This window comes from Aquarana catesbeiana, linkage group LG11 (assembly GCF_042186555.1).
Source record: "Aquarana catesbeiana isolate 2022-GZ linkage group LG11, ASM4218655v1, whole genome shotgun sequence".
Classification (NCBI taxonomy): domain Eukaryota; kingdom Metazoa; phylum Chordata; class Amphibia; order Anura; family Ranidae; genus Aquarana; species Aquarana catesbeiana.
Window position 1 is genome coordinate 50943335 of NC_133334.1, and position 24678 is coordinate 50968012.

At 45.3% G+C, this 24678-nt stretch overlaps 1 protein-coding gene across 7 annotated transcripts in view; it reads left to right on the forward strand.

Moving 5' to 3' along the window:
* Positions 1 to 24678, forward strand: part of CSTPP1 (centriolar satellite-associated tubulin polyglutamylase complex regulator 1) — a 298540-nt gene that overhangs the window by 35455 nt on the left and 238407 nt on the right. For 2 of the 7 annotated variants that reach the window (XM_073604333.1, XM_073604326.1), the window contains exon 2: positions 23548 to 23638. The exons of 1 other annotated variant lie outside the window; for it this stretch is intronic. In XM_073604333.1, coding sequence (XP_073460434.1) covers positions 23554 to 23638 — 85 coding nt within the window. In that variant the 5' untranslated portion in view covers positions 23548 to 23553. Of the gene's footprint in view, positions 1 to 7710; positions 7730 to 9531; positions 9637 to 13917; positions 14022 to 23547; positions 23639 to 24678 lie in introns of those variants that run through there. 4 more of the 7 variants (XM_073604327.1, XM_073604329.1, XM_073604330.1 and 1 more) reach the window with 4 other exon arrangements.

Consider the following 24678-nt stretch of genomic DNA (forward strand, 5'->3'; position numbering starts at 1 on the left):
CTTGGATCTGGCGCCTCCCGGCCCTAAAAGTGGTTTAGGATGCCAGAAGGCAGGGCGGGGTTCATGTGACCGCCATGATCGGAAAGCTCCCGAAGACCAAGTAGCAATGTGGAGCTTTCCATTAGCCGCCGGTGACTGTACCAGGAGCGTGCAGGGCGCGTACTCTCGGCACAGCTGTATTCACACCAATTCACACAACTATGTGGCCGCTCAGCGCCAAGGCCCACCCACCAAGAGGTTGCAAATTGTATGCAGCTGGCGACAAGGGGTTAAGCAAAATAATAAAGGACCTGCTAATGATATACAGGCAGCATTGCAATTTTTTTGAAGATTTAATTAATTCAATGTATTGCCTATAACAACCCAGTCGGGTATAAAAGGTAAAAAAAAATACAAAATAAGGCAGTTATATCATTAAAAAAACTTAAACTTTGAGTTTAAATCTGCTAAATCCATCCCAGGTGAAGCAAAGGGGGTGCACAATTCTACAGTTTTCTTTAGAAAGCAACCACAGCCTGAGTAGAAAAGCTTGTACCCTGCCAGCATTGCAGCAAAGTGAGACCTTTGGGCTTTTTTGTGAAAGCAGTGGTCTCTCTGCAGAGGTTCAACCCTGTCCCTGCTCGGTCAGGCCTTCAGCTCCGCAATCTGCAAAGTTCATGCACCTTGCTGATTGGAGAGCTTTGCGTGGCAGGCGTGTCACCATTGCGGTCTGTGAGAGATGCAGATTTCATAGACTGCAGTCAGGGCTGGTGCAAGGATTTTTGACACCCTAGGCAAAACCTCATTTTGCCCCCCCCCTATTGGCTCCACCCCTTTTTTCCTGTCCATGTATACCCCACCTTTTTAATGAAGCACTCATTAAATGCAGCCTCACCAGCGCCCATCAATGCTGCCTAATAGCGCCTATCAATGAATGTTTGCTTGCTTCCATTCATTCGGGAGTCAGGACACAGACACAGGCCTCCACTGCTGCTGCGCCTCTGACACTATGTGCGAATGGAGCGGCGGCTGCCTGCTGAGGCTGAGACTTAGTTGCTTGCTGCAAAAAGAAGAGAGTAGGAACACCAGAGCGCCCTAGGCAGCTGCCTAGTTTGCCTAGTGGTAACACCAGCCCTGATTGCAGTGCCAGTGTTTGTTATTAGACCCCCCTCTCCAATTGGCCACTCGCATGTTATTTGACGTTCCATGGGTGGAATTTGGACACTAGCACTTCAGTCTATGAGACCAGCAGCGCTTCTATTCGTGTCAGGCTGGAAGTTCAGCAGGAACAGTATTTTGTGGCACAAAGAAGTATTCATTTTAAAGTTCTGGTTTAAAGCTTATATAATATTTAAAACAAAGAGTACAGCTTAGTTCTACTGCAATTATTTGATTAAATACACCCTCATTTGTAAAATAAAAATATAGTATTTATTACAATTTTGCATTCAAGCCTCTAGAGCAGTTCAGCCGTGGCCAATGAGTTGCAGTTGCAATGCACAGGCTCCTGCTTTCCTTATTTCTAGCTGCAGGCCAGTCTGGAGATACAATTCTTCTGTTATGGGGCTGAAGGAAGTAAACAGTGGACTATAAATGTGGTGTCGGCGCGATCTGTAAGTCGATCTGCTGCGGTGACAGATGGTACTTTTAGTTTTCCCATTCACTGATCCCTGAGAATGTATAGTGCTAAATTCAAATATCAACAGATTTCTGCAAGAAGCCCCGGTGATTTAGGTACGGTAAGTGGAAGGGCAGTTTGGGGGTAGGGGTTGGGGAATGCAACCATGTTTCATGTTACACCCTAAATATGAGTGTAACATAAAACATGGTCCCAAAGTTGGACTGTGCCTTTAAAACCCTTTCGCACCGAGGCAGGTTTCAGGTGTTTTAGCGCTAAAAATAGCGCCTTTAAAGCACTTGAAAACTACCTCCCCAGTGTGAATGCCGAGTTTACACTGGGGCGGTGCACTTGCAGGACGGGAAAAAACGTCCTGCAAACAGCATCTTTGGGACGGCGTAGGAGCACTGTACACAGGGCTCCTACACCACCCCTGCCCATTCGAATGAATAGGCAGCGCTTCGGAAGCGCCGCACCATGGGTGCTTTTAACCCCTTTGGGTGCTAGCAGGGGTTAAATGCGACCCGCTAGCGGCTGAAAAGCACCGCTTAAACAGTTGTAAAGCGCCGCTAAATCTAGCGGCACTTTACCGCTAACGAACCCACCGCCCCAGTGTGAAAGGGGTCTTAGAATAATTCTACTGTCATTCTATATTGTGGAATGTATTAATGCAGGCTAGTAAATTTACAAAGCAGTCCCTTTTAAAGTGTATATATGCCCTCACCTTGTAAAACAACCCATTCAGTTTAAAATAGAAATGAAAGGCAATTATTTGTGTATAGATATAAAAAAACATTATACATACACCCCCCCCCCCACCACCTTTTTTATTTTTTATAATTGATTACATTCCATCTGTTCTCAGCTGCATAAGAGCTGGGGGAGGAGAAACGGCAGTACACTGAACTTCCCAGTGAAAGGCTCTGCAGGGGGATGGAGGTGTCAGCAGAAGTCTGATCATTGGAGGAGAGAGCAGACTGAGTTCCCAGCACAATTGGAGAATGGACCATGCTGTTTTCTCATTCTTAGTGTGGTTAGTTTTTAATAGGAAGGCCATATTTTCACCCGAACAGAGCGATTTTTCGGGCGTTTTTGTTTGAGAATTTTAGAAGCGCATTACAAGCATTTTACATGTGTATTCAGGCTTCTGGTATTTTAGCCATTGGAAGCACTAGGGGTGGAGATTAGGGGTGGAGAGCTGCTGTTTTGCCATAAAATATGCAACAGAAAGATTGGAAAACACTCATGTTGAGCATTTTTCATTAAAGTCTATGGGGCCAATCTGCCTAAAAGAAGCTCATTTACTTTTTTGAGTGACAGGTGTTTTTCTACATGTGACAAAATGTTCAGATGTGAACAAGAACTATTGAAATGAATGGGATTTTGTTTGTTCAGCATATTACAACTACAAGCTTCCAGCAGAAAATCGCTCAGGTGCGAATGTGGCCGAAAGCAGAGGGACTGGCAGGAATACCAGGGCTTTCACTCAATGGAAGCAATACAATGAGAACAGGATACTTTTTCATACAAGTGCATGGTTCAGCAGGCACATACACTATATTACCAAAAGTATTGGGACGCTTGCTTTTACATGAACTTTGATAGCATCCCAGTCCGTAGGGTTCAATATTGAGTTGGCCCACCCTTTGCAGCTATATTTGCTTCAACTCTTCTGGGAAGGCTGTCCACAAGGTTAGGAGTGCGTCTATGGGACTGTTTGACCATTCTTCCGGAAGCGCATTTGTGAGGTCAGGCATGAATGTGGATGAGGAAGGCCTGGCTCGCAGTCTCCGCTCAAATTCATCCCAAAGGTGTTCTGTCGGGTTGGGTTGAGGTGCAGGTCAGTTCCAGTGAAGGGAACCCTTAAGGCATCAGCATACCAAGACATTTTGGACAATTTCATGCTCCCAACTTTGTGGGAACAGTTTGGGGACGGCCCCTTCTTGTTCCAACATGACTGCACACCAGAGCACAAAGCAAGGTCCATAAAGACATGGATGGGCGAGTTTGGGATGGAGAAACATGACTGGCCTGCACCTGATAGAACACCTTTGGGATGATATTAGAGTGGAGACTACAAGCCAGGACTTCTCATCGAACATCAGCGCCTGACCTCACAAATGCACTTCTGGAAGGTCAAACATTCCCATAGACACACTCCTAAACCTTGTGGACAGCCTTCCCAGAAGAGTTGAAGCTGTCAAAGGGTGGGCCAACTCAATATTGAACCCTAGGGACTAAGACTGGGATGACATTAAACTTCATGTTCATGTCAAGGCAGACCTCACAATGCTTTTGGTAATATAGTGTATTAGGAATATCAAATGTTAGGTTTACATATTCTTTAATGCCACAGTCAAAAAACAGACACTGGAGATGGAGAGAACATAAACAGGTCATGGTAATCCTAACTTCATCTTCGCCATTATAAACGCCTCATTATACATCATTAAAATCTACTCACTGAGCATTATGACGTTCCCCCAGCAATACCAAATAAAAACCTTAAAATGTCCCTAATTCTAGAGCCTTACATCACACTTCCTCTCTGGAGGCAGACCCTGTGGATAAAGGAGGGCTTTCCTTCTCCTTACCCAATTTATTATGCTCTGAAACCTGAGCTGATCTAATGCAGCTGGTTTGAATTTTTTCGGGTGATTGCTTATTTCATCAAATTAACCTTTAATCATGGAATTCTGGTGAGATTTCTGAGTTTCCTTGTTCTGATGACATAATTCATGCTGGTCATGCTGGCCTCAGAGACAGATTAGATGGCTTATAAGCAACATATAGCTGCTGGCTCTGACCCTCCGAGGGATGCTATTAAAGTGGAACTCCAATTCTGTTGAGGAAACATAGAAATAAACCCTGACATTTTATGGGGCCATTAAAACGGTTTTGGCAATAATTTTTTTTGGGTCATTTCCTCCTTCTGGAGATATTGATGTAAGCCCAGCCATTGGCCGGTTGATTGTACCAGGTTGGTGTATCGATTTGGGTACAACCAGACTATCCCACAGGGATACAATTGCTCGGCAGGAGGGATTACCGTGTCAGCACTATCTGTGTTGATGGGGGAATCGTGTGAAAATCGCACAGGCTATGGGCGGCCTAAGGCTTGCCAGGACTTTCTGATTTCTTAGATGCAGAGTCCACCTTCCTGCAGAAAGTGAAGATCTGCTATAAGGACAATTTAGAAATGTTAATTGTGGCTAAGCAGTACTTTTTGAAAAATGTACTATTTTTTCTGATATTCGTCCCAAAAAGAGCAGTGCATTTCCTGGTATCTAAATGCACTCAGCACTCCTTTGCCTTGAGCCTTATAGCTCAATGTCTGCCCCCTCTGACTGCTCGTCTCATGGATTTAAGTGAGATTTGGTGTGGTCAATACACTGCTGCTCACTGTTCCCCTTGCTGGAGGTCATGACATGAGGAAGCAAAGCCCTGCCTCTGCCAAGATGGCTACCTGCAGAGAAAAATTCAAGCTTGACACCCTCCCGTCCAACAGTCTTCATTCTGAATATTGAAGGAATGAGGCGGGAAATTAGTAAAAAGCAGCTGCATCCAGTCAGATGCAGCCACTGTGTGGGTATTCTGAAAGCCTTTGGGTACTGACTGTCAGAATACAATGGGGTAAATTCAATAAAGCTGCTGCACCATTTTCCTGGCATTAATCCCGCTTGGTAATGTATTGCGCCAAATTTATGAAGCATCTGCAACATTTTTGGTTCTGGAGTCTGGACTCTCCCTCCAACATGGCTTTGCCTGGAGTCTGGACTCTCCCTCCAACTCGGCTTTGCCTGGAGTCTGGACTCTCCCTCCGACCCGGCTTTGCCTGGAGTCTGGACTCTCCCTCTGACTCGGCTTTGCCTGGAGTCTGGACTCTCCCTCTGACTCGGCTTTGCCTGGAGTCTGGACTCTCCCTCCGACCCGGCTTTGCCTGGAGTCTGGACTCTCCCTCCGACCCGGCTTTGCCTGGAGTCTGGACTCTCCCTCCGACCCGGCTTTGCCTGGAGTCTGGACTCTCCCTCCGACCCGGCTTTGCCTGGAGTCTGGACTCTCCCTCCGACCCGGCTTTGCCTGGAGTCTGGACTCTCCCTCCGACCCGGCTTTGCCTGGAGTCTGGACTCTCCCTCTGACTCGGCTTTGCCTGGAGTTTAGACTCTCCCTCCGACTCGGCTTTGCCTGGAGTCTGGACTCTCCCTCCGACCAGTGTTTATTGACACGACACCCAGAATTTACTTGCACAGCCAAGTTTTTACTGGCATCTCCAAAAGTTACAAAATTACATTTTCAAAGTGCAAATTTTTTTACAGTGCAAATTTCATTATTTAGGCTACAAACCAGTACAATATGCAATTAGCAATGGAATGTAAGGTAGATATAAAGGCAAAAAGCATATTTCTTATATTATTTTCGATATAGTAAGTAAGTAGCTCAGGGACAGGACTTAGGAGGGCAAGAAATCAGAATGGGCAGGTGCACGCATGACATTGACTCACAGTGACAGTAGTGTACAGTACCACAGATGATGATGACACCTCACCGACATGACACATCCCCTACTGAGTCACAGTGACAGTCTCTCTCCACGCCAGGTGGTCCTTTCAGTCCACTCAAGTCCAAATAGCACTGAAAGTTCTGCTCCCGGCTTGCCTTGCTCCCATCCCACAGTCCCGCACACGAGGCTCCGCCTGCTCTGCTCAGGTTTCTTTGCACCATGAGACCACACAACATGCTCAGGCACAGCCTCCACCACTCCCTAACACTGTAGCAGGCACTCTGGGTCTGGGCCGGCTCAGTCCTATTTTTTACTGGCAACGTTTTCCTGTCACTGGCATTTACTGGCAGGAGAAAAGTGCCCATTTTTTACTGGCTGCCAGTAAAAATACTGACAGTTTTCAACACTGCCTCCAACTTGGCTTTGCCTGGAGTCTGGACTCTCCCTCTGACTTGGCTTTGCCTGGAGTCTCGACTCTCCCTTTGACTCAGCTTTGCCTGGAGTCTAGACTCTCCCTCTGACTTGGCTTTGCCTGAAGTCTGGACTCTCCCTCCGACTCGGCTTTGCCTGGAGTCTGGACTCTCCCTCCGACTCGGCTTTGCCTTGAGTCTGGACTCTCCCTCCGACACGGCTTTGCCTGGAGTCTGGACTCTCCCTCCGACTCGGCTTTGCCTGGAGTCTGGACTCTCCCTCCGACACGGCTTTGCCTGGAGTCTGGACTCTCCCTCCGACACGGCTTTGCCTGGAGTCTGGACTCTCCCTCCGACTCGGCTTTGCCTGGAGTCTGGACTCTCCCTCCGACTCGGCTTTGCCTGGACTCTGGACTCTCCATGCTCTCCCTCTGACTTGGCTTTGCCTGGAGTCTGGACTCTCCCTCCGACTCGGCTTTGCCTGGACTCTGGACTCTCCCTCCGACTCGGCTTTGCCTGGACTCTGGACTCTCCATGTAGGGACTCTCTTTAGGACTGAATGGAGATTGTAGCGGCTCGGTAGAGGAGCAGCTGGGCACGGTGCTGGGTGGACTGCACAGCCGTATCTTTGCTGAATTAAGGACATGGGAACATAAGGCTAGTAGGTGGGGTTCAAAAGAAGGGTAACTGAGCTTATAACATCTAATGGTGAGCATCTGGCAGGAAAATCGTTGACGGTAGAATGTTTTCTTGCCTCTTTGTTGCTTAGTGGGCATTTCTGGTTGCTTCCATCCCTCTACTACTGGTAAACACTCTTATCTGCCCCTTTCATCATCTTTGTACTGCTGTTAACATGTCTCAGACAGGCCCTCTCCTCTGAAGTCCTCCCAGCCTCTGCCACTATCATTTAACCTGCTTTCAACTAAACCACATTTGTCATCATTAAATAACATTATTGTCATAACACACAGTTTAGACCAATCCCTGTCATCATCTCTTGCAAATCTCCCTGCAAAAGTTTACTTTGCAGAAAGAAAGAAAAAAAACAAATCTGTTTGCCAAGAGATTTTTAATTTTTTTTCTTGTATGCTTTTAAGCTTTTTTTTTTTTTTTCTTCATCAAAGCAACATTCTCATTCTAAGCAAAGGGACCCTGTCCCCAGCTGTCCTATTGTACAGGAAGAGGTCTTGTTAACACCATTATCTGGCAGAAAGATTACAGGTAATTGTGATAAAGCAACAATACTGCATTTCTGTAATCACATTGAGAAGACTCTGGGCTGCCCCGGGCGATCCTATCAGATGTACAGAAAGTCTCAGAAGTGAGTTTGCTCTCTCCTAATGTTCTCTGTGATCTTAAAAGCTACACCTGGGGCTTTGGGTTTAGAGGTAAAACAAGCAGGTACATAAGGGTGGGGGCTCAGCGTCTGCAGTTTTGTTCTGACAGTTTTATATGCAGTTTTTTTTTTTTTTGCTGTTCGGATTGGCAGTGACCATGCTAAACAAACAGAGAGGGCCCCATGCACCCTGCAGGGTTTGATGTGCCCTTGTATCTCGCTCACAAAAGGGCCATCTAATGAATCTGAACTTCAGTAGAAGAAAAAAAGATATGACACAAAAAAAAAAAGAACAAGTCTTGGAACTTTGAGAAGTTTGTATTTTCTTTTTCCCAGAAGCACTTTAAAGGAGTAGTTACATAATAAGGTTCTATTTAACAACCCCTATTAATCCTTTTTGCTCAGCTGTGCTGGTTTGTTTGGCCACAGGTGTTCATTGAAGGTCATCTTAAACGAGAACAGAAACCGAGAAATACACAATTAAAATACATATAAGAGAGCTGTTATACCTGCATAGGATGTGTATATCTATCCAGTTCTGACATTTTACATACTTCTGCTCAGCAAAAGTGGCGAGTCCTTTAACTCCATCCCAGCCAATCACAGAGATCGTTGCCAGTCCCACCTCACGGCATTAGGAGCCACGTAAAGGATTGCTAGGAGGCAGGATAGACTTCCCAATCATGTAATCACTGTGATTAGCCACATGATTAGGCGCCTGTCCTGCCATCTCCTGATCATAAACTACTCGGTCATTGTGTTGGGAGCCTGCTCTCAGCACAGAAACCTCAGTCCCCATGGATGCATATCAGCATAAATGATTACACCCCTTTTGAAAAGTAAGATTTTAATCAATATCTCAATGAACACGAGAACAATTTCCAAAGTTTTGACACGACTGAGTTTTATAGAACATTATAGCTCATTACATAAAGTAAAGTTAATAACATAACTAAGGGTCCTTTCACACGGGCTTTTCGCCCGGTGGACTCCGTTTTGCTCAGCGGGGGATCGCGCTCCACTGATGACAGGTCCATCTTTACTCACTGTGCAGAGACGAACCTGTCAGAGCCCAGTGGGAGATCGGATGAAAACAGACCGCAATGTTCCTTTTCATATGATCCTAGAGAGAGAAGCAAAATGGCGTTTCCATACATCTGGATTTCACGGACCGGGTCGGACATCAGCGGACATGTCAACGCTGACATCCGCCGCTCCATAGAAGTGAATGGAACGTCTGATCAGGTCTGCCTGAAAAACGCATGGAGCCTGTGTGGAAGGACCCATAGGTTACAAAATCTTCAGTTTTACTCAAATTAGTTGATGCAAAATGAATACACCCCACAACAAAAACTACTACAGCTAGTATTTTGTATAACCTCCGTAATTTGTAAGGACAGCACCAAGTCTTCTAGGCATGGAATGAACAAGTTGGCGACATATTGCAACATCTATTGATCTATCTGGATGCTGGATGGAGAGTGATGCTCAATTTGTCTCTTCAGAATTCCCCATAATTGTTCTCCGATTGGGTTCAGGTCAGGATACAAACTTGGCCGCTGAATCACTTTCACCCTGTTCTTCTTCAGAAATGCATCAGTGGTGTGTTTTGGATCATTGTCATGTTGGAAAAATGCACAGCGACCAAGGACACGGAGTGATGGTAGCATCTTGTTTTTCAATATAGGGCAGTACATCTGAATTCATGATACCATCAATGAAATGCAGCTCCTCAACACCAGCAGCACTCATGCAACCCCACAGAAGGACACTTCCACCACCATGTTTCACTGTAGGTACTATGCATTTTTTTTTTGTACTCCTCACCATTGAGACACCAAACAGTTTTGAAGCCATCAGTTCCAAAAACATTTATCTTGGTCTCATCAGTAGAGTCCCAGTAATCTTCTTTTTCAGCATGGGCCCTGGCAAATTCTAGGCGGGCTTTTTTGTGCATGAGCTTTAGGAAAGGCTTTTTTTGTGACTGACACCCATGCGTGCCATTCCTCTGCAGTGTACGCCACATTGTGTCACAGAAAACAGTCACCCCAGTATGGCTTTCTAATTCTTTAGCTAACTGCAGTGAACTTGCATGGCGATTTTCTTCAACGCTTCTCATCAGAAGACACTCCTGTCGAGGTGTTAACTTCCGTCGATGGCCTGGACGTCTCTATGAGATGGCTGCAGTTCCATCTTTGTTACATTTTTGTATCACTTTTGCTTCAGTATTCTGACTGATGAGTAAGGCCCCTTTCACACTGGGGCGGTGGGGGCGTCGGCGGTACAACAGCGCTATTTTTAGCGCTGCTGTACCATCGTTCTTGTAGCTGTATTCGGCCACTAGCGGTGCGGTTTTAACCCCCGCTGGCGGCCGAAAAAGGGTTAAAATCCCTCGTACAGCGCGGCTATAGCCGCGCTGTCCCATTGATTTCAATGGGCAGGAGCAGTTTAGGAGCGGTGAATACACCGCTCCTTCACCGCTCCACAAAAGCGGTTTGCAGGACTTTTTTCACTGCCCTGCCTGCGCACCGCTTCAGTGTGAAAGCCCTCGGGCTTTCACACTGAACAAACAGCGGAGGCTGTTTAGGGGCGGTTTGCAGGCGGTATTTTTAGCGCAATACCGCCTGCAAACCGCCCCAGTGTGAAAGGGGTCTTAAGCTTTGCTGATCTTCTTGTAGCCTTCACCTTTCCTTTGTGTAAAGAAATGATTTTGTTTCTCAGGCCTTGTGACATTTCTATTCCATGTGGTGCCATTGTTGACAGCATGAAATTGAAAGGGGTTTTGTTTAAGTAACACCCTTTTATAATTAACTGTCAGCTGAATACCTGTTTAATGAATAATTTGACTCACCTGTAGTTGAATTCTTTTTAATTAGGATTTTGTTGTCTAAAATTTAGCTTTGCTCCTAAAGGCCCATACACACGATACGAAAATCAGAAGTAAAATTTTGTCGTTAGTTTGGTGCTTTCGACAGCCGATACCGATTTTTCGTAGGACAAAAGCTGGATGTGCAGACTATAAAATTTTAATTGTATGTGAACACAACGTCCAATTATCGTTTAACACGGACGGTTTTCGTCTGAAAAAAATCGCAAGACTACTCATGCTCAGAAACGAAAGAATACATTCAAAACTATTCAACACATTATGTCACTTCTGAAGTTTGAATTCTGCCATACGAGAATTTTCATATGGTGAGTAACCTCTGCACTCTTGTGACCCGTTTTCAGCCGACAACGGTGTTTCATCACTCCGTTCTCAGTGCAGAGGCGGCGAGGGGTCAGATGCAGCATTAGATCAATGCTGCATCCACCTAGGTGAGTATACATTATTTTTTTTTTTTTTTAAACCCCATACATTTCTTTTAGACCCCTTTGACACTGAGGCGCTTTACAGGTGCTATATCGCTAAAAATAGCGCCTGCAAACCACCTGTAAAGCCCAAGGGCTTTCACACTGGAGCAGTGCGCTGGCAGGACATCAAAAAAAGTCCTACAAGCAGCATCTTTGCAGCGATTTAGGAGAAGAGAAACAGACCATGTCAAGGGTTATAGCCTAAACAACTGTAAAAAAAAAAAAAAAGTCAAATGTAACCTTTGACCTAGTCTGTTGCTGAGATACCGCCCCTAATGTTCTTGAGGGTGGACTTATTGTGTGCCTATATCTGAGGATGTGAGTTTGAGTTTGGATAGCTCTGAGGTAGGGGGGCGCCCCTGAACTGTGTGTTGACATTGGGGTGCATTGGATCGGCTGGCACTTCACCAACACAGGATTTGTCATTGGTGTGATACAATGCTGACATTTTTTTTTTTGTGAGTATGCATTTGGCTTTTACTGCCCATTTATCAGTAAATCTTTTGTTAATTTACTAGCAGTTTGCACCCTCCTACTTGTTTTTTCCTACAGCTTTTTGTTAGATTCAGGAGGGCTGCATCGGCTGAGCATTCCAGTGGAAGATTCTTTATTGACTTGGAATTATTGCGTAGAGATTGTGTTGAAATACTCTGAGCCCTGGGGGTGTTTGTATGTATTTATAAACTAATGGATAATCAATATTTTTTTCTGGGAAGATGTAATGGAAAGTAAATCTGGCTATATACTACTGGATTTGTTAATGAACATCTCTACAAAATTTTTTTTTTTGTACGATTGTTATCTGGACAAATTTCGTTCAAAAGCATTTCAAAATGTTGTTTGCTTTTAAAGTGATATTAAAGCGGAGGTCCCCTCAAAAGTGGAACTTCCGCTTTAAGCACTCCTCGCCCCCTGGCGTGCCACAATTGGCATGTCATTTTTTTGGGGGAGGGAGTGTGTACCTGCTTTTTAGTGGGACTTCCTGTCCCACTTCCTCCTTCCTCTTCTTAGCCGCCTAGGCGGCCCCTCCCTGCCAGCGATCTTCTGGGACACGTCACAGGTCCCAGAAGATTGCCTGGCCAATAGCAGAACGTAGCGCGACCCGTGCCCAGCCGTGAAGTCGTAAGTTGTCATGGCCGGGTGCCCACAGTTGCTTTGACGGCGACGCGGAGAGGAACAAGGCTGCGGGCGCCTGCATTGCTGGACCTAGGACAGGTGAGTGTCTGTTTATTGAAAGTCAGCAGCTATACTTTTTGTAGCTGCTGACTTTTAATAAACTAAAAGAAAACGGGTGGAACTCCGCTTTTAAGGCCTCATGCACACTGGACGTTAAGAAAACTTTATAAAAACACCAGTAGCTTTGCAGTGAGTTTTTCAGCATTTTTGCAATAGCGTTTTTTTTTTTTCCAATGGAACAAAAAAGTTAAACGCTGGTGAGCTGTATTTTTGATCATTTATCACCTAAAAAACTCCTCTCAGAAGCCACTAGTTTTTTTTTGTTTTGTTTTTTTTAAAAGCCAAGAAATGCCCCAGCCAAAAACTGCTGATAACAGCCTTTGTGTGCATGGACACATAGAACAACATGATGGGGAGTTTATTGCCTGCAGAAAAAAATGTCTGAAGCCAAAAACAGCTGCTGTAAAACGTCCAGTGTGCGTGAACCTAAAGGTTATTTGTTTATTAATTTTTTTTCATTTCATTTTTTTAAATAACAAACAGACTACACTTACCTGCTCTATGCAATGGTTTGCACAGAGTAGCCCTGATCCTCCTCCTCTTCCTGGTTCTGCTCATGGCACCTCCCTCCTGCCGAGCAGGTTCGCTCCTGAGCAGCTGCTTTACGTGTCCATTCACACACACAGCTACGAATCGACCCGCCCCCTTTCTAGCCTCATTGGCTCACTGGCTGTGATTGAGGAGGGAGAGTCCCCAGAGAGCAGAGGCTTTTGTGCAAATCGCTGGATCATGATAGGGCTCAGGTAAGTATTAGGGGGGCTGCTGCACAGAGAATGCATAAAGGTAAAAAAAACTTTGAGCCTTTTCAACAACTTTAACATCCAATTTTTAAATGACTGTAATATCCCAAATGAAAACCACATAAACCGTTAGAAATGTATCCATACAAGAAAAAATTTCCATCCTGCTCTTTCCAACTCTCTTGTCACTGTGGTCAAAATTGAATGTTGATTTGACCCCATTAACAATCACTAAAACGTTCTTAAAGTGGAGCTCCACCCAAAACGGGAAGCTCCGCTGGTCTGTCACCTCCCTCCGGTGCCACATTTGGCACCTTTCCGGGGGGGGGGTTCCTGGTTTTGACAGATACCCGCTCCCACTTCCTGTTGAGTTTGCTGCTGCCAGAAGTTCGGCCCTTGCCGCAGCCGGCCCATTGAGAAAGCACAGCATGATTTGCGCATGTGCAGTAGGAAACCCGCTGTGAAGCCACAAGGCTTCACTGCCAGTTTCCCTTACCCAAGATGGTGGCGCCAGCACCCGAGAGCCGATTCAAGAATCGGCTTTGGCAAGGACACAGAGGGATCCCTGGACGGGTAAGTGCCCTAATTGGTAAAAGTCAGCAGCTACAGCATTTGTAGCTGATTACTTTTAATCTTTTGCTGGGACGGGGGGTCTAGAGCTCCGCTTTAAAGCAAAATAATTCAAGTGAAATTCTACTAGTGTATAGCCAGCTTAATACTTACCTTATTCCTCAATCCCACAGCAGTCAACACATTTGTCTTCTCCTGCCCTGGAATGTGGAGGGTCCTTCAACCTCATCCCTTTTAATGTAGGACCAATGGTTGCCTGAAGAACCTGTGCAGTAGGGTAAGTAATACTCTCCATTAGAGTACCCCCTAGAATAAATCAGTAGTATATCCTATTTATGTCTTTATGGACAACTCAGATTTCCATTTAAAATAAAATAAAAAAAAGAGATTTGTTGAAACAAGCCTTTGAAACACCACAAAGCCCATTCATCTGCCGTGTTGTAAAGCGCCGCGATTTTATTTAATTGTGGCCTGAGAGAGGGCATTGGCCGTTTCCTGCCAACACTACACATGTGAGCACGCACCATGAGAATCAAAGCACTTGTGAGCAAGGCTTGTACACTTGTTAAGTCCGGGAATATACAGTGCCAGTCCCATTAAGGTCTTTCAAGGCAGAAGAGAAAGGGGTCCATGAGTTGGGATTGTGAGGCAACAGAGCGTCTCGGTACTTGGCAGGAAGAAAAGCCCCTTATTCTTCCACGGCTGAAATGAGATGAACTCCTACAGAGTAGCTGTACCAGCGGAATGGGGGCTGACGAAACACTCCTGAAGAAAACAGAGCTCTGGCCCGGCCACTCTTTCCTAATCAAACATGCTCACCACGCATTCATTGAAGGGTTCTGTTGACACGTTTTGTGTTGCCAGTGAAGGGCAGTAATTAGTTTTTACCAATCTGTGTTGACACCACCCAGTTCCTTTCATGCCTGCTTGTATCACGCTGCACTTCTTTGGGAACACGATGTCCAAAGATGTTTCTCTCTGTCAATTTCTATTACGATGCTTCTGCTTTTTATTGGTTGAACAATGTTTCACGGCACTGGCTAGTGTTGTCCTAAGCGTACAGAGTGAACTGATTATTTCATTTTGGTGCACATTCTTTGGCGTTGATGATTTGTAAATCACTTTAAATAGTCAACGAACTGCAGCTGAACAAAATACAAAGCTGCAACTTTTTTTTTTTTTTTTTTTTTTAAGGCAGGGAACCACAACACACATGTTGTGCCACTGTAGTGTAGAGTTGTTGGCACCTATTGTACTTGTGCGTTGGGTTGGTGTGTAAAATGAATGGTACCATACCGCCCAAAGTGCTTTGTTATGGGGTATAACACTCATTACTACAGTACACAGGTCTGTCATTTTCTTGTTTCTCTATTCACGTGACTGAGACCCAGTTGTAATGGCTGTAGTATGTAGATGAGGATGATAAGGAATCCAGTGCAATCAAGACCTACTGTCTGTGCAGCCGTATCCTAGAACGAATATGGCTCACATTCTAAATCTGTTATAGACAGCTGGGGTTTCAGCCGATTCAGCAGCAATTTGCAATGCAGTTGGTCCTGTTGTCACCACCTGGCTTGACAAAAGTTGAGTTTCAATCGACTTTTGTCAAAGGAACCAGGTGGAAAATTGTGACTGCATCAAATCATTTTCTGTCACTGTTCAGGTAAACTGAAGCTGTCAAATACAATAGCTGGCAGGGGTGATCATTGTGGAGGAATTTATACGTGTATTACTATTATTAGTAGTATTATTATTTTTACAGGTACTTGTATAGTGCCGTCAATTTTACGCAGTGCTTTACTAGCCGAAAGGCAGCCATCCATGGATCAAAATTTTAGCCAGTTTAGCAGGGACCAGACAGATTTCGACTCATGTATGGGCAGGCTGGTTGTACAAAAGTCAGTCAACCTACTGATTGACTTCTGTACTGTCACCCTGTCGGGTTTTTTACCCAAGCGATCATTGCAGCTGGCTATAGCTGGCAGCACTGATTGGTGTATTCTGACCGCTGTTAGAATACAATAACTCAAATAACCATACACAGTTCAAATCTTGGCCGGTTCAGCAGTAACTGGTCGAGATTTGAACTGCATGTGGGCAGGCTGAATGTATCAAGTTGATTGCTCGAACAACTTGGATACAACCAGCATGCAGGGTTTCATCCTTGAGAATCGCTAGCGGCTGCTATAGTCGCTAGCAATAATTACTGTCTTCTCTCAGCAGGGGTCGATGGTGGGCGGGGGAAGACAGTGGCCCAGGAGGGATTCCCGCTTCAACACTGTCTGTGTTGATGTGGGGAATCAAGTGAACAGGTTGCAGGAAAGAAATTTGCTGTGTATGGCCGGCCTAAGGCTGCTCACAGATGGCTCGAATTTTGACTGATTCAACAGGTGGTCCTTTAAAGTGGTTGTTAAGCCACTTGTATTAGAACTATAAGTTTCCTTGTGTCTGTGTTAAATCATAAATAGCTTATCTGCACTGAAATCACAGCATCTTCCTGCGATCAGTTGCCTCCTCTCTCCTCTGCCTGGCTGACAGTTCCAGTAGGTGGGGCCGAGCACTGCTGCTGACGTCAGCCGGGGAGGAGAAGAGAGGAGAGAGAGAGAGAGCCAAAGAGTCACATGATCGCAGGAAGACTCTGTGTTCTCAGTACAGATAAGCAAATGAATGATATAACACAGATACATGGGAACTTATTGTTCTAATAAGCATTTTAATGTTAAGTATAAGAGCAGCAGGAGTGGGGGGGGTATGCGGGCGCTGACACGAGCAGACAGAGAGGGGAGGGGGGAGAGTATGGAGGAGAGGACACAGGAGACAGAGAGCAGGCTGGGGCTGACTGAGGCACATACGCTGACAATGGTGTTGAGGCTCAGCAGCCCTGATATGTTATGGTCAGCGTACAGATGAAAGGGCATAGCCAGGCAGGATCAGACAGGTAGTTCAGGTGATACATGGGGCCAAATGACACAGCACAAGCGCTGTGATGTATAACATGCTTTAAGGGCACAGAATCAGTTTTTTTTTGGGGGGGGGGGGGGTTAACAAACGCTTTAAGCAGCACCCAGCTCGACAAAAGCAATTGTAAAAATTGGCTGAGCCAAATGGAAAATTATTGCCAGAACCATCACTGAATCCTATTAGATGCATTTACTGTTTTAAAGGGTCATTGTATTCAGGCAGCTGCAGGTGGCACGACTGCCTGAAAACGATAGGCGGCAGTGGAGATTCCTCCATCCACGCTGTTAACATGGATGGGGGAGTCAGTTGATCTTCTCTTGTTCAGCCAAGTCAAAAATTGTTAGCTGAACAGTGCCTGCATCGAATCAGATTAAGGCACTGTACTGGTATTCTGACAGCTGGCAGCACCGGCTGTCAGAATACAACAATCGGCATGGGAGATTTGTCCATTTGCGACTTTAGTGTGGATGGAGAAATCGGTTACATTTCTTTTGTTTAGCCTACTGGCAGTGTATGGACAGCGTAAAGTTGAGCACCACCCAAAAGGGAAAGCTCTGCTTGTTTGCATCCACTGCCCCTCCACTGCCACATTTGGCAATTTTTTTGGGGCAGGGGGTGGGCAGCTACCTGGTTTTGACAGATACTGGCTCCCACTTCTGGCTCAGATCGCACGGTGAACAGAGCCAGAAGTTTGGCCCCCCTCCTTCCCCCGCAGTCTCCTGGGAGACATCACAGTTCCCAGAAGACTATGGGATCATTCACAAGGTGCAGCGCGACTCGCGCATGCGCAGTAGGAAACTGGCTGTGAAGCTGCAAGGCTTTACTTTCTGCTCGCCTTAGTTCAGATGCCGTGATGCAATGTATTTGTAGCTGCTAACTTTTGATTTTTTTGGGGGGGGGAGCCTGGAGATTTAGAGGAGGATACTACTAAGGTAGCCAAAAATCTGACTTTTTAGGCATGGAAACAATGGAGAAGTGAGAAAAAATATATAATTTATTTGAAAAAATACATTATACATTATACAAACACAATGTTCAAAAAGAGATAAAAAACATGAAAACTGATACAGTCAATAAAGTGAACCCTTGTGCGTCTACGCGTTTCGCCGTGAGGCTTCTTCAGGACATGATCAAGGTTCAAAGGCGTAACAAAAGAGAAACAGAGAGCAAGTCTCACTGTCTGAAATGAGATACATTCCAATTAAAAACAGAAATGTTGCATGAACGCATTACAAGATGTTACATTAAAAAGCATGTGCTAAACCATCCAAAAAAAAAGGAACTGAGAGAAATTAAAATGGTAATGAAAAAGTACCTTTGATTTGGATAGATTAGGGGAGGGATTGAAGTAGGGAGTTCCAAAGGAGGGGAGAAGCTCTGGAGAAATCCTGGAGGCTAGCATGGGAGGAGGTGACAAGAGAGCTAGAGAGCAGGAGGTCTAGGGAGGACCGAAGAGAGCGGCTTGGTTGGTATTTTAAGACTAGGTTAGTGATGAAGCTGGGGGCAGAGTTATAGAGGACTTTGTAAATTATGGTTAGTACTTTGAGTTTTATTCGTTGGGTGAGTGGAAACCAGTGCAGTGATTGGCAGAGGGGGTGGAGGACACTGAACGGTTGGTAAGGTGGATGAGTCTTGCAGCAGCATTCATTATGGACTGAAGGGGGGATAGTGTATGTAAAGGTAATCCGGTGAGGAGTGAGTTGCAGTAGTCGAGGCGAGAGATAACCAGGAAGTGAATTAGAAGCTTGGTGGTGTCATTGCTTAAAAAGGGGCGTATTCTAGAGATGTTGCGGAGGCTAAGGCAGCATGATTTGGACAGGGATTGGATGTGGGCCTGAAAGGACAGTTCAGAGTCTAGAGTTACCCCTAGCACCCTGGCATGTGGGGAAGTCAGGGGAAGGGGCATGTGGGGGAGGAAATATTATGAGCTCGGTTTTAGATTCAGTTTGAGGAAGTGGTGTGATATCCAGGCTTATATGACTGTTAGTAAATCAGTGTGTGAGAAGACTGATGGGGTGAGCTGAGGGGTAGAGAGAGAGATAGATTTGGGTGTCATTGGCATATAAATGGTAGCAGAAGCCATGGGAGGCTATCAGCTGACCCAGGGAGGACGTGTAGATCGAGAATAGTAGAGGTCCAAGGACACAACCTTGGGGGACCTCAACGGTAAGAGGTGTTGGAGAGGAGGAAGTGGAGCTGTAAGTGACAGTGAAGGTGCGGTGAGATAGGTAAGATTGGAACCAACGGAGAGCACAGCAATGCATACCAAGCAAATTGCGTTTTTTGAGGAGGAGTAGGTGATCAACTGTATCTAAGGCAGTGGTGACGTCCAAGAGTAAGGGTACGGAATAATGACCGTTGGTTTTAGCTGTTAGTAAGATGTTTGTGAGTTTTAGGAGAGCAGTTTCTGTGGAGTGCTGTGGATGAAATCTGGACTGAAGGGGATCAAGAAGGTTATTCTCAATGAGGTGGTCACTCAGTCGCTTGTAGACTAAACGTTTAAGGAGTTTGGAAGCCAAAGGGAGTAAAGAGAATAGGTCTTGGGTTGTTAAGATTGGTGGGGTCCAGTGAGGCCTTTTTTGGTATGGGAGTGACTAGAGCATGTTTCAGAGAGTTGGGGAAGATGCCAGGAGAGAGGGAGAGGTTAAAGATATGAGTTAGAGTGTAGGATAGAGTCAGAGGGTGACCATAGTATTTGAGAAGGAACAGGGTCCAGCAGGCAGAAGGTTAGGTGGGCGTTAAAAAAAAGTTTGACTTCCTCTGTAGTAGCTAGGTTAAACAAGAGTATAGATTGTACAGGAGGACAAAGTGTAAAGTGAGGGAGATCTCGAGGTATATTGTCTCAATCTTATTTTTGAAGTGATTAGCAATCTCCTGGGCAGTAAGTTAGTGGGTGGAGGTAATGGAGGACGAAGTACAGTGTTAAAGGTAGAAAAGAGTTGACGGGGACTGCGTGAGTGGGTATTAATGAGTGATAAAGTAGGTCTGTTTGGCAGTGTGGAGGCAGGAATGGTATTTTTGGTGGGCAGATTTATGTTGGCTGAACTCTTGCTGCGACTTAGTCTTACGCCACAGACGCTCAAGAGCACAGCTCTGTTTTTTGAGGATTCTGGTATTGTCTGTCTGCCAGGGTTGTAATGGTCAGGGCCTGATTCTGTGCATAGTGAGGGGGCCAAGGTATCCAGGATGGGTCACAGTGAACTGTTGTAGAGAGAAGTAGCCAGGTTGGGGCAGGACAAGGATGTCATAGAGACAATCTGTAGCAGAAAAAAGAAGAGAAGGGTTAAGATGGCAAAGGTTTCTACAGGTAATTGTTTGGTAGTTGAAAGGCAAAGAGGAGAAAGATAAGGAGAGAGTGAAACTAATAAAGTAGTGATCAGAGAAGGGAAAAGGAATGCTGGAGAGGGTTGCGTGGAGTTCATAGGTAGGAGAATATGAGATCAAGGCAGTTTCAGCATAGTGAGTAGACCATACAGCGGTTTAACAGGACAGGTTCCACTCAGAATAGGTCTTGCCATGGTCGACCAAAGAAGTTGAGTGCACGTACTCAACGTTATATCCTGAGGTTGTCTTTGGGAAATAGACATATGGGTGATGCCAGCATTGCTGCAGAGGTTGAAGGGATGGGGGTCAGCCTGTCAGTGCTCAGACCATACACCACACACTACATAAAATTGGCCTGCATGGCTGTCATCCAAGAAGGAAGCCTCTTCTAAAGATGATGCATAAGAAAGCCCGCAAACCCTTTGCTGAAGACAAGCAGACTAAGGACATGGATTACTGGAACCATGTCCTGTGGTCTGATGAGACCAAGATAAACTTATTTGGTTCAGATGGTGTCAAGCGTGTGTGGCGGCAACCAGGTGAGCAGTACAAAGACAAGTGTGTCTTGCCTACAGTCAAGCATGGTGGTGGGAGTGTCATGGTCTGGGGCTGCATGAGTGCTGCCGGAACTGGGGAGCTACAGTTCATTGAATCCATGAATGCCAACATGTACTGTGACATACTGAAGCAGATTATGATCCCCTCCCTTCGGAGACTGGGCCACAGGGCAGTATTCCAACATGATAACGACCCCAAACACACCTCCGAAACGACCACTGCCTTGCTAAAGAAGCTAAAGGTAAAGGTGATGGACTGGTCAAGCATGTCTCCAGACCTAAACCCTACTGAGCATCTGTGGGGCATCCTCAAATGGAAGGTGGAGGTGCGCAAGGTCTCTAACATTCACTAGCTCCGTGATGTTGTCATGTAGAGGACTCCAGTGGCAACCTGTGAAGCTCTGGTGAACTCTATGCCCAAGAGGGTTAAAGGCAGTGATGGAAAATAATGGTGGCCATCCAAAATATTGATAGTTTGGGCCCAATTTGGACATTTTCACTTAAGAGTGTACTCACTTTTGTTGCCAGTGGTTTAGACATTAATGGCTGTGTGTTAAGTTATTTTGAGAGGACAACAAATTTACACTGCTATACAAGCTGTACACTCACTACTTTACATTGTAGCAAAGTGTAATTTCTTCAGTGTTGTCACATGTAAAGATATAATAAAATATTTACAAAAATGTGAGGGGTGTACTCACTTTTGTGAGATACTGTATAAAGGAGACTGTACCTAGATTGTGTAGTGTATGACCAACTTTAAAGATGAACTCTAGGGCGATGTAAAAGACACAACAACAAAACGGGGTAGGTACCTAATTTGACTTAGCATCAGGGTTCAGAGAGGGGGAGGGAAAAACAGGAACTATTGCAAAGAGCATGCTGATAGGAGCAGACAGAGTGACAAGCCCATCAGTTTTCCGCTTCTTGTTTCACTGTCCAGTCATATGCAGGAGTAAGGACAAGACCTGTAAGTTCTCTACAGAAGAGAAAAGGCAAGGCTGTATGCAGAGCTGTGTATATCTCAAGACTGGATGGATAGAAATACAAATCCTTTAGCAAGGAAATCCATCACCATATACAGTGGAGACGGAAAGTATTCAGACCCCCTTATATTTTTCACTGTTTGTTATATTGTAGCCATTTGCTAAAATCATTTAAGTTAATTTTTTTCCTCATTAATGTACACACAGCACCCCATATTGACAGAAAAACACAGAATTGTTGACATTTTTGCAGATTTATTAAAAAAGAAAAACTGAAATATCACATGCTCCTAAGTATTCAGACCCTTTGCTGTGACACTCATATATTTTAACTCGGGTGCTGTCCATTTCTTCTGATCATCCTTGAGACGTTTGGGACAACCAGAACCCTTCCTAGAGCTGGCCGTCCGGCCAAACTGAGCTGTCGGGGGAGAAGAGCCCTGGTGAGAGAGGTAAAGAAGAACCCAAAGATCACTGTGGCTGAGCTCCAGAGATGCAGTCGGGAGATGGGAGAAAGTTGTAGAAGGTCAACCATCACTGCAGCCCTCCACCAGTCGGGGCTTTATGGCAGAGTGGCCCGACGGAAGCCTCTCCTCAGTGCAAGACACATGAAGGACCACATGGAGTTTGCTAAAAAAAACACCTGAAGGACTCCAAGATGGTGAGAAATAAGATTCTCTGGTCTGATGAGACCAAGATAGAACTTTTTGGCCTTAATTCTAAGCGGTATGTGTGGAGAAAACCAGGCACTTCTCATCACCTGTCCAATACAGTCCCAACAGTGAAGCATGGTGTTGGCAGCATCATGCTGTGGGGGTGTTTTTCAGCTCCAGGGACAGGACGACTGGTTGCAATCGAGGGAAAGATGAATGCGGTCAAGTACAGGGATATCCTGAACGAAAACCTTCTCCAGAGTGCTCAGGACCTCAGACTGAGCCAAAGGTTTACCTTCCAACAAGACAATGACCCTAAGCACACAGCTAAAATAACAAAGGAGTGGCTTCACAACAACTCTGTGACTGTTCTTGAATGGCCCAGCCAGAGCCCTGACAATTGAGCATCTCTGGAGAGACCTAAAAATGGCTCCACCAACGTTTACCATCCAACCTGACAGAACTGGAGAGGACCTGCAAGGAGGAATGGCAGAGGATCCCCAAATCCAGGTGTGAAAAACTTGTTGCATCTTTCCAAAAAACACTCATGGCTGTATTAGATCAAAAGGGTGCTTCTACTGAATACTGAGCAAAGGGTCTGAATACTTAGGACCATGTGATATTTCAGTTTTTCTTTGTTAATAAATCTGTAAAAATGTCAACAATTCTGTTTTTTTCTGTCAATATGAGGTGCTGTGTGTACATTAATGAGGAAAAAAATGAACTTAAATGATTTTAGAAAATGGCTGCAATATAACAAAGAGTGAAAAATTGAAGGGGGTCTGAATACTTTACGTCCCCACTGTATGTATTCTATTTGTGTATTTAGATGTTTGTAAGCTCAGCTTTAAAAAAAAAATGTGTTGGGTTTATTAGGTATTACGGTATGAAAGAGGTTTAATTTTTTTTTTTTTTTTTGGAAACAGCTTTTTCTTTTGTGGTAAGACGTTACATTTACTTTGTGTCATGTAAATACTTTCATGTTGATGTCGAGAAGTTAAACCTTGTTCATTCGGAACCTATTGGGAGAAGCAGGAATGGTGGGTGAAGGAAATTGAGGTCAGGTTGGCTCTGTGTTCTCTGGGATCTGCCACTCGGGCAGTGACATATTTATGTGTTGGTGACGAGGACGACGAGTTTAGGCCAAAAGCAAAGACTAAAGAAGAGTACAGATTTGCTGTGGAGGAGGAGATTAAACTCTTTGTAGATATCCTTCTAGCCACACTGAAGGAAAATGTTAGATTTCACGATAAAGTACCAGTGACTGGCAGTACAGAAGGGGAAAGTCCGACTTTTCTAACAGCAGTGTTTTGTTTTCCTAGACATGCATGGAAGCCCATGGGTCATCTGAGCACCCGGACCCACCATGTGGTACTTTGATCCTTTTCCTCTTCTCCAGATCCCAAGTCTATGGTGAGAGCATCAATAAGGGGCTCTAGTTGTGCGGGGGGGGGGGGGGGGGGAGGAATGGTAGGGGGGACAGGCTTAAGCTGGATATATCAAATTTTGGCAGATACCTGCAGAATCATCCGAAAATTCATTCCATGGGTGGCCCTGTTGGCACCACCCGGTTCTGCAAAAGTGAAATTTTCAGTCAACTTTTTTTTTTGAAGGAACTGTGTGGGAAATTCTCAGTTGAACAGTGCCTGCATCTCATCAATGGCAAGTGCCAGCCGGCAGCAGATTTGTCCATCTATGTGGTTTAACGGGGATGGGGGAATCTGAGTATTTAACAGTGGAACTAAAGTCCGCAGTGGTCCAAGGTCCCCCGCCAGCGATGGTATCTTGTACCTAGCTTCCTCTGGGTGCTGGGCTGCAGCCGTTTTTACTGGTTGACATGGGATAACCACACTTGTGCGCAAATGCAAGAGTTCTGTCATCCCTGTACACAGGATCTGTGCCGAAATATAAACTGAGTTGTGCTTGCGCAGCTCAGTGTACATTCTAAAGAAGGCTGTGAGCAGGCAGGTAGCTTTATTTTATGGCAGAAGAGACTTTTTGTTCATTTTTTGCACAAAGTATTTGTGTGTAAGTGCTACAGGAGTTGTTGATTTTGCATGTAATGAGCCTGCCTTCTTGCAGTTTTTTTAAATGGAGAGTTCCGCTTTAAAAGAGAGGAACCAGGGTAGCGCTCCTCTGACAGCCAATAGCTCCCGCTGCTGTCAATAAAATCCAATGCCGGGGGCGGGGCCGAGTCCTGCTGCCTGTGTCAATGGACGCAGCAGCAGGACACGGGCGCGCGCACCCGCACGAGTGTCCAGAGAGAGAGCGGCTCTCCAACGGGGCATTCGAGAAGAGGAGGAGCCAGGAGCGCTGCTGAGGGACCCCAGAAGAGGAGGATCGGGGGCACTCTGTGTAAAACCAACTGCACAGCGAAGGTAAGTATGACATGTATTTTTTTTTTTTTTACATCCTCTTTAAAGAGGAGTTCCCATTTTAAAAGCAAAATTAAA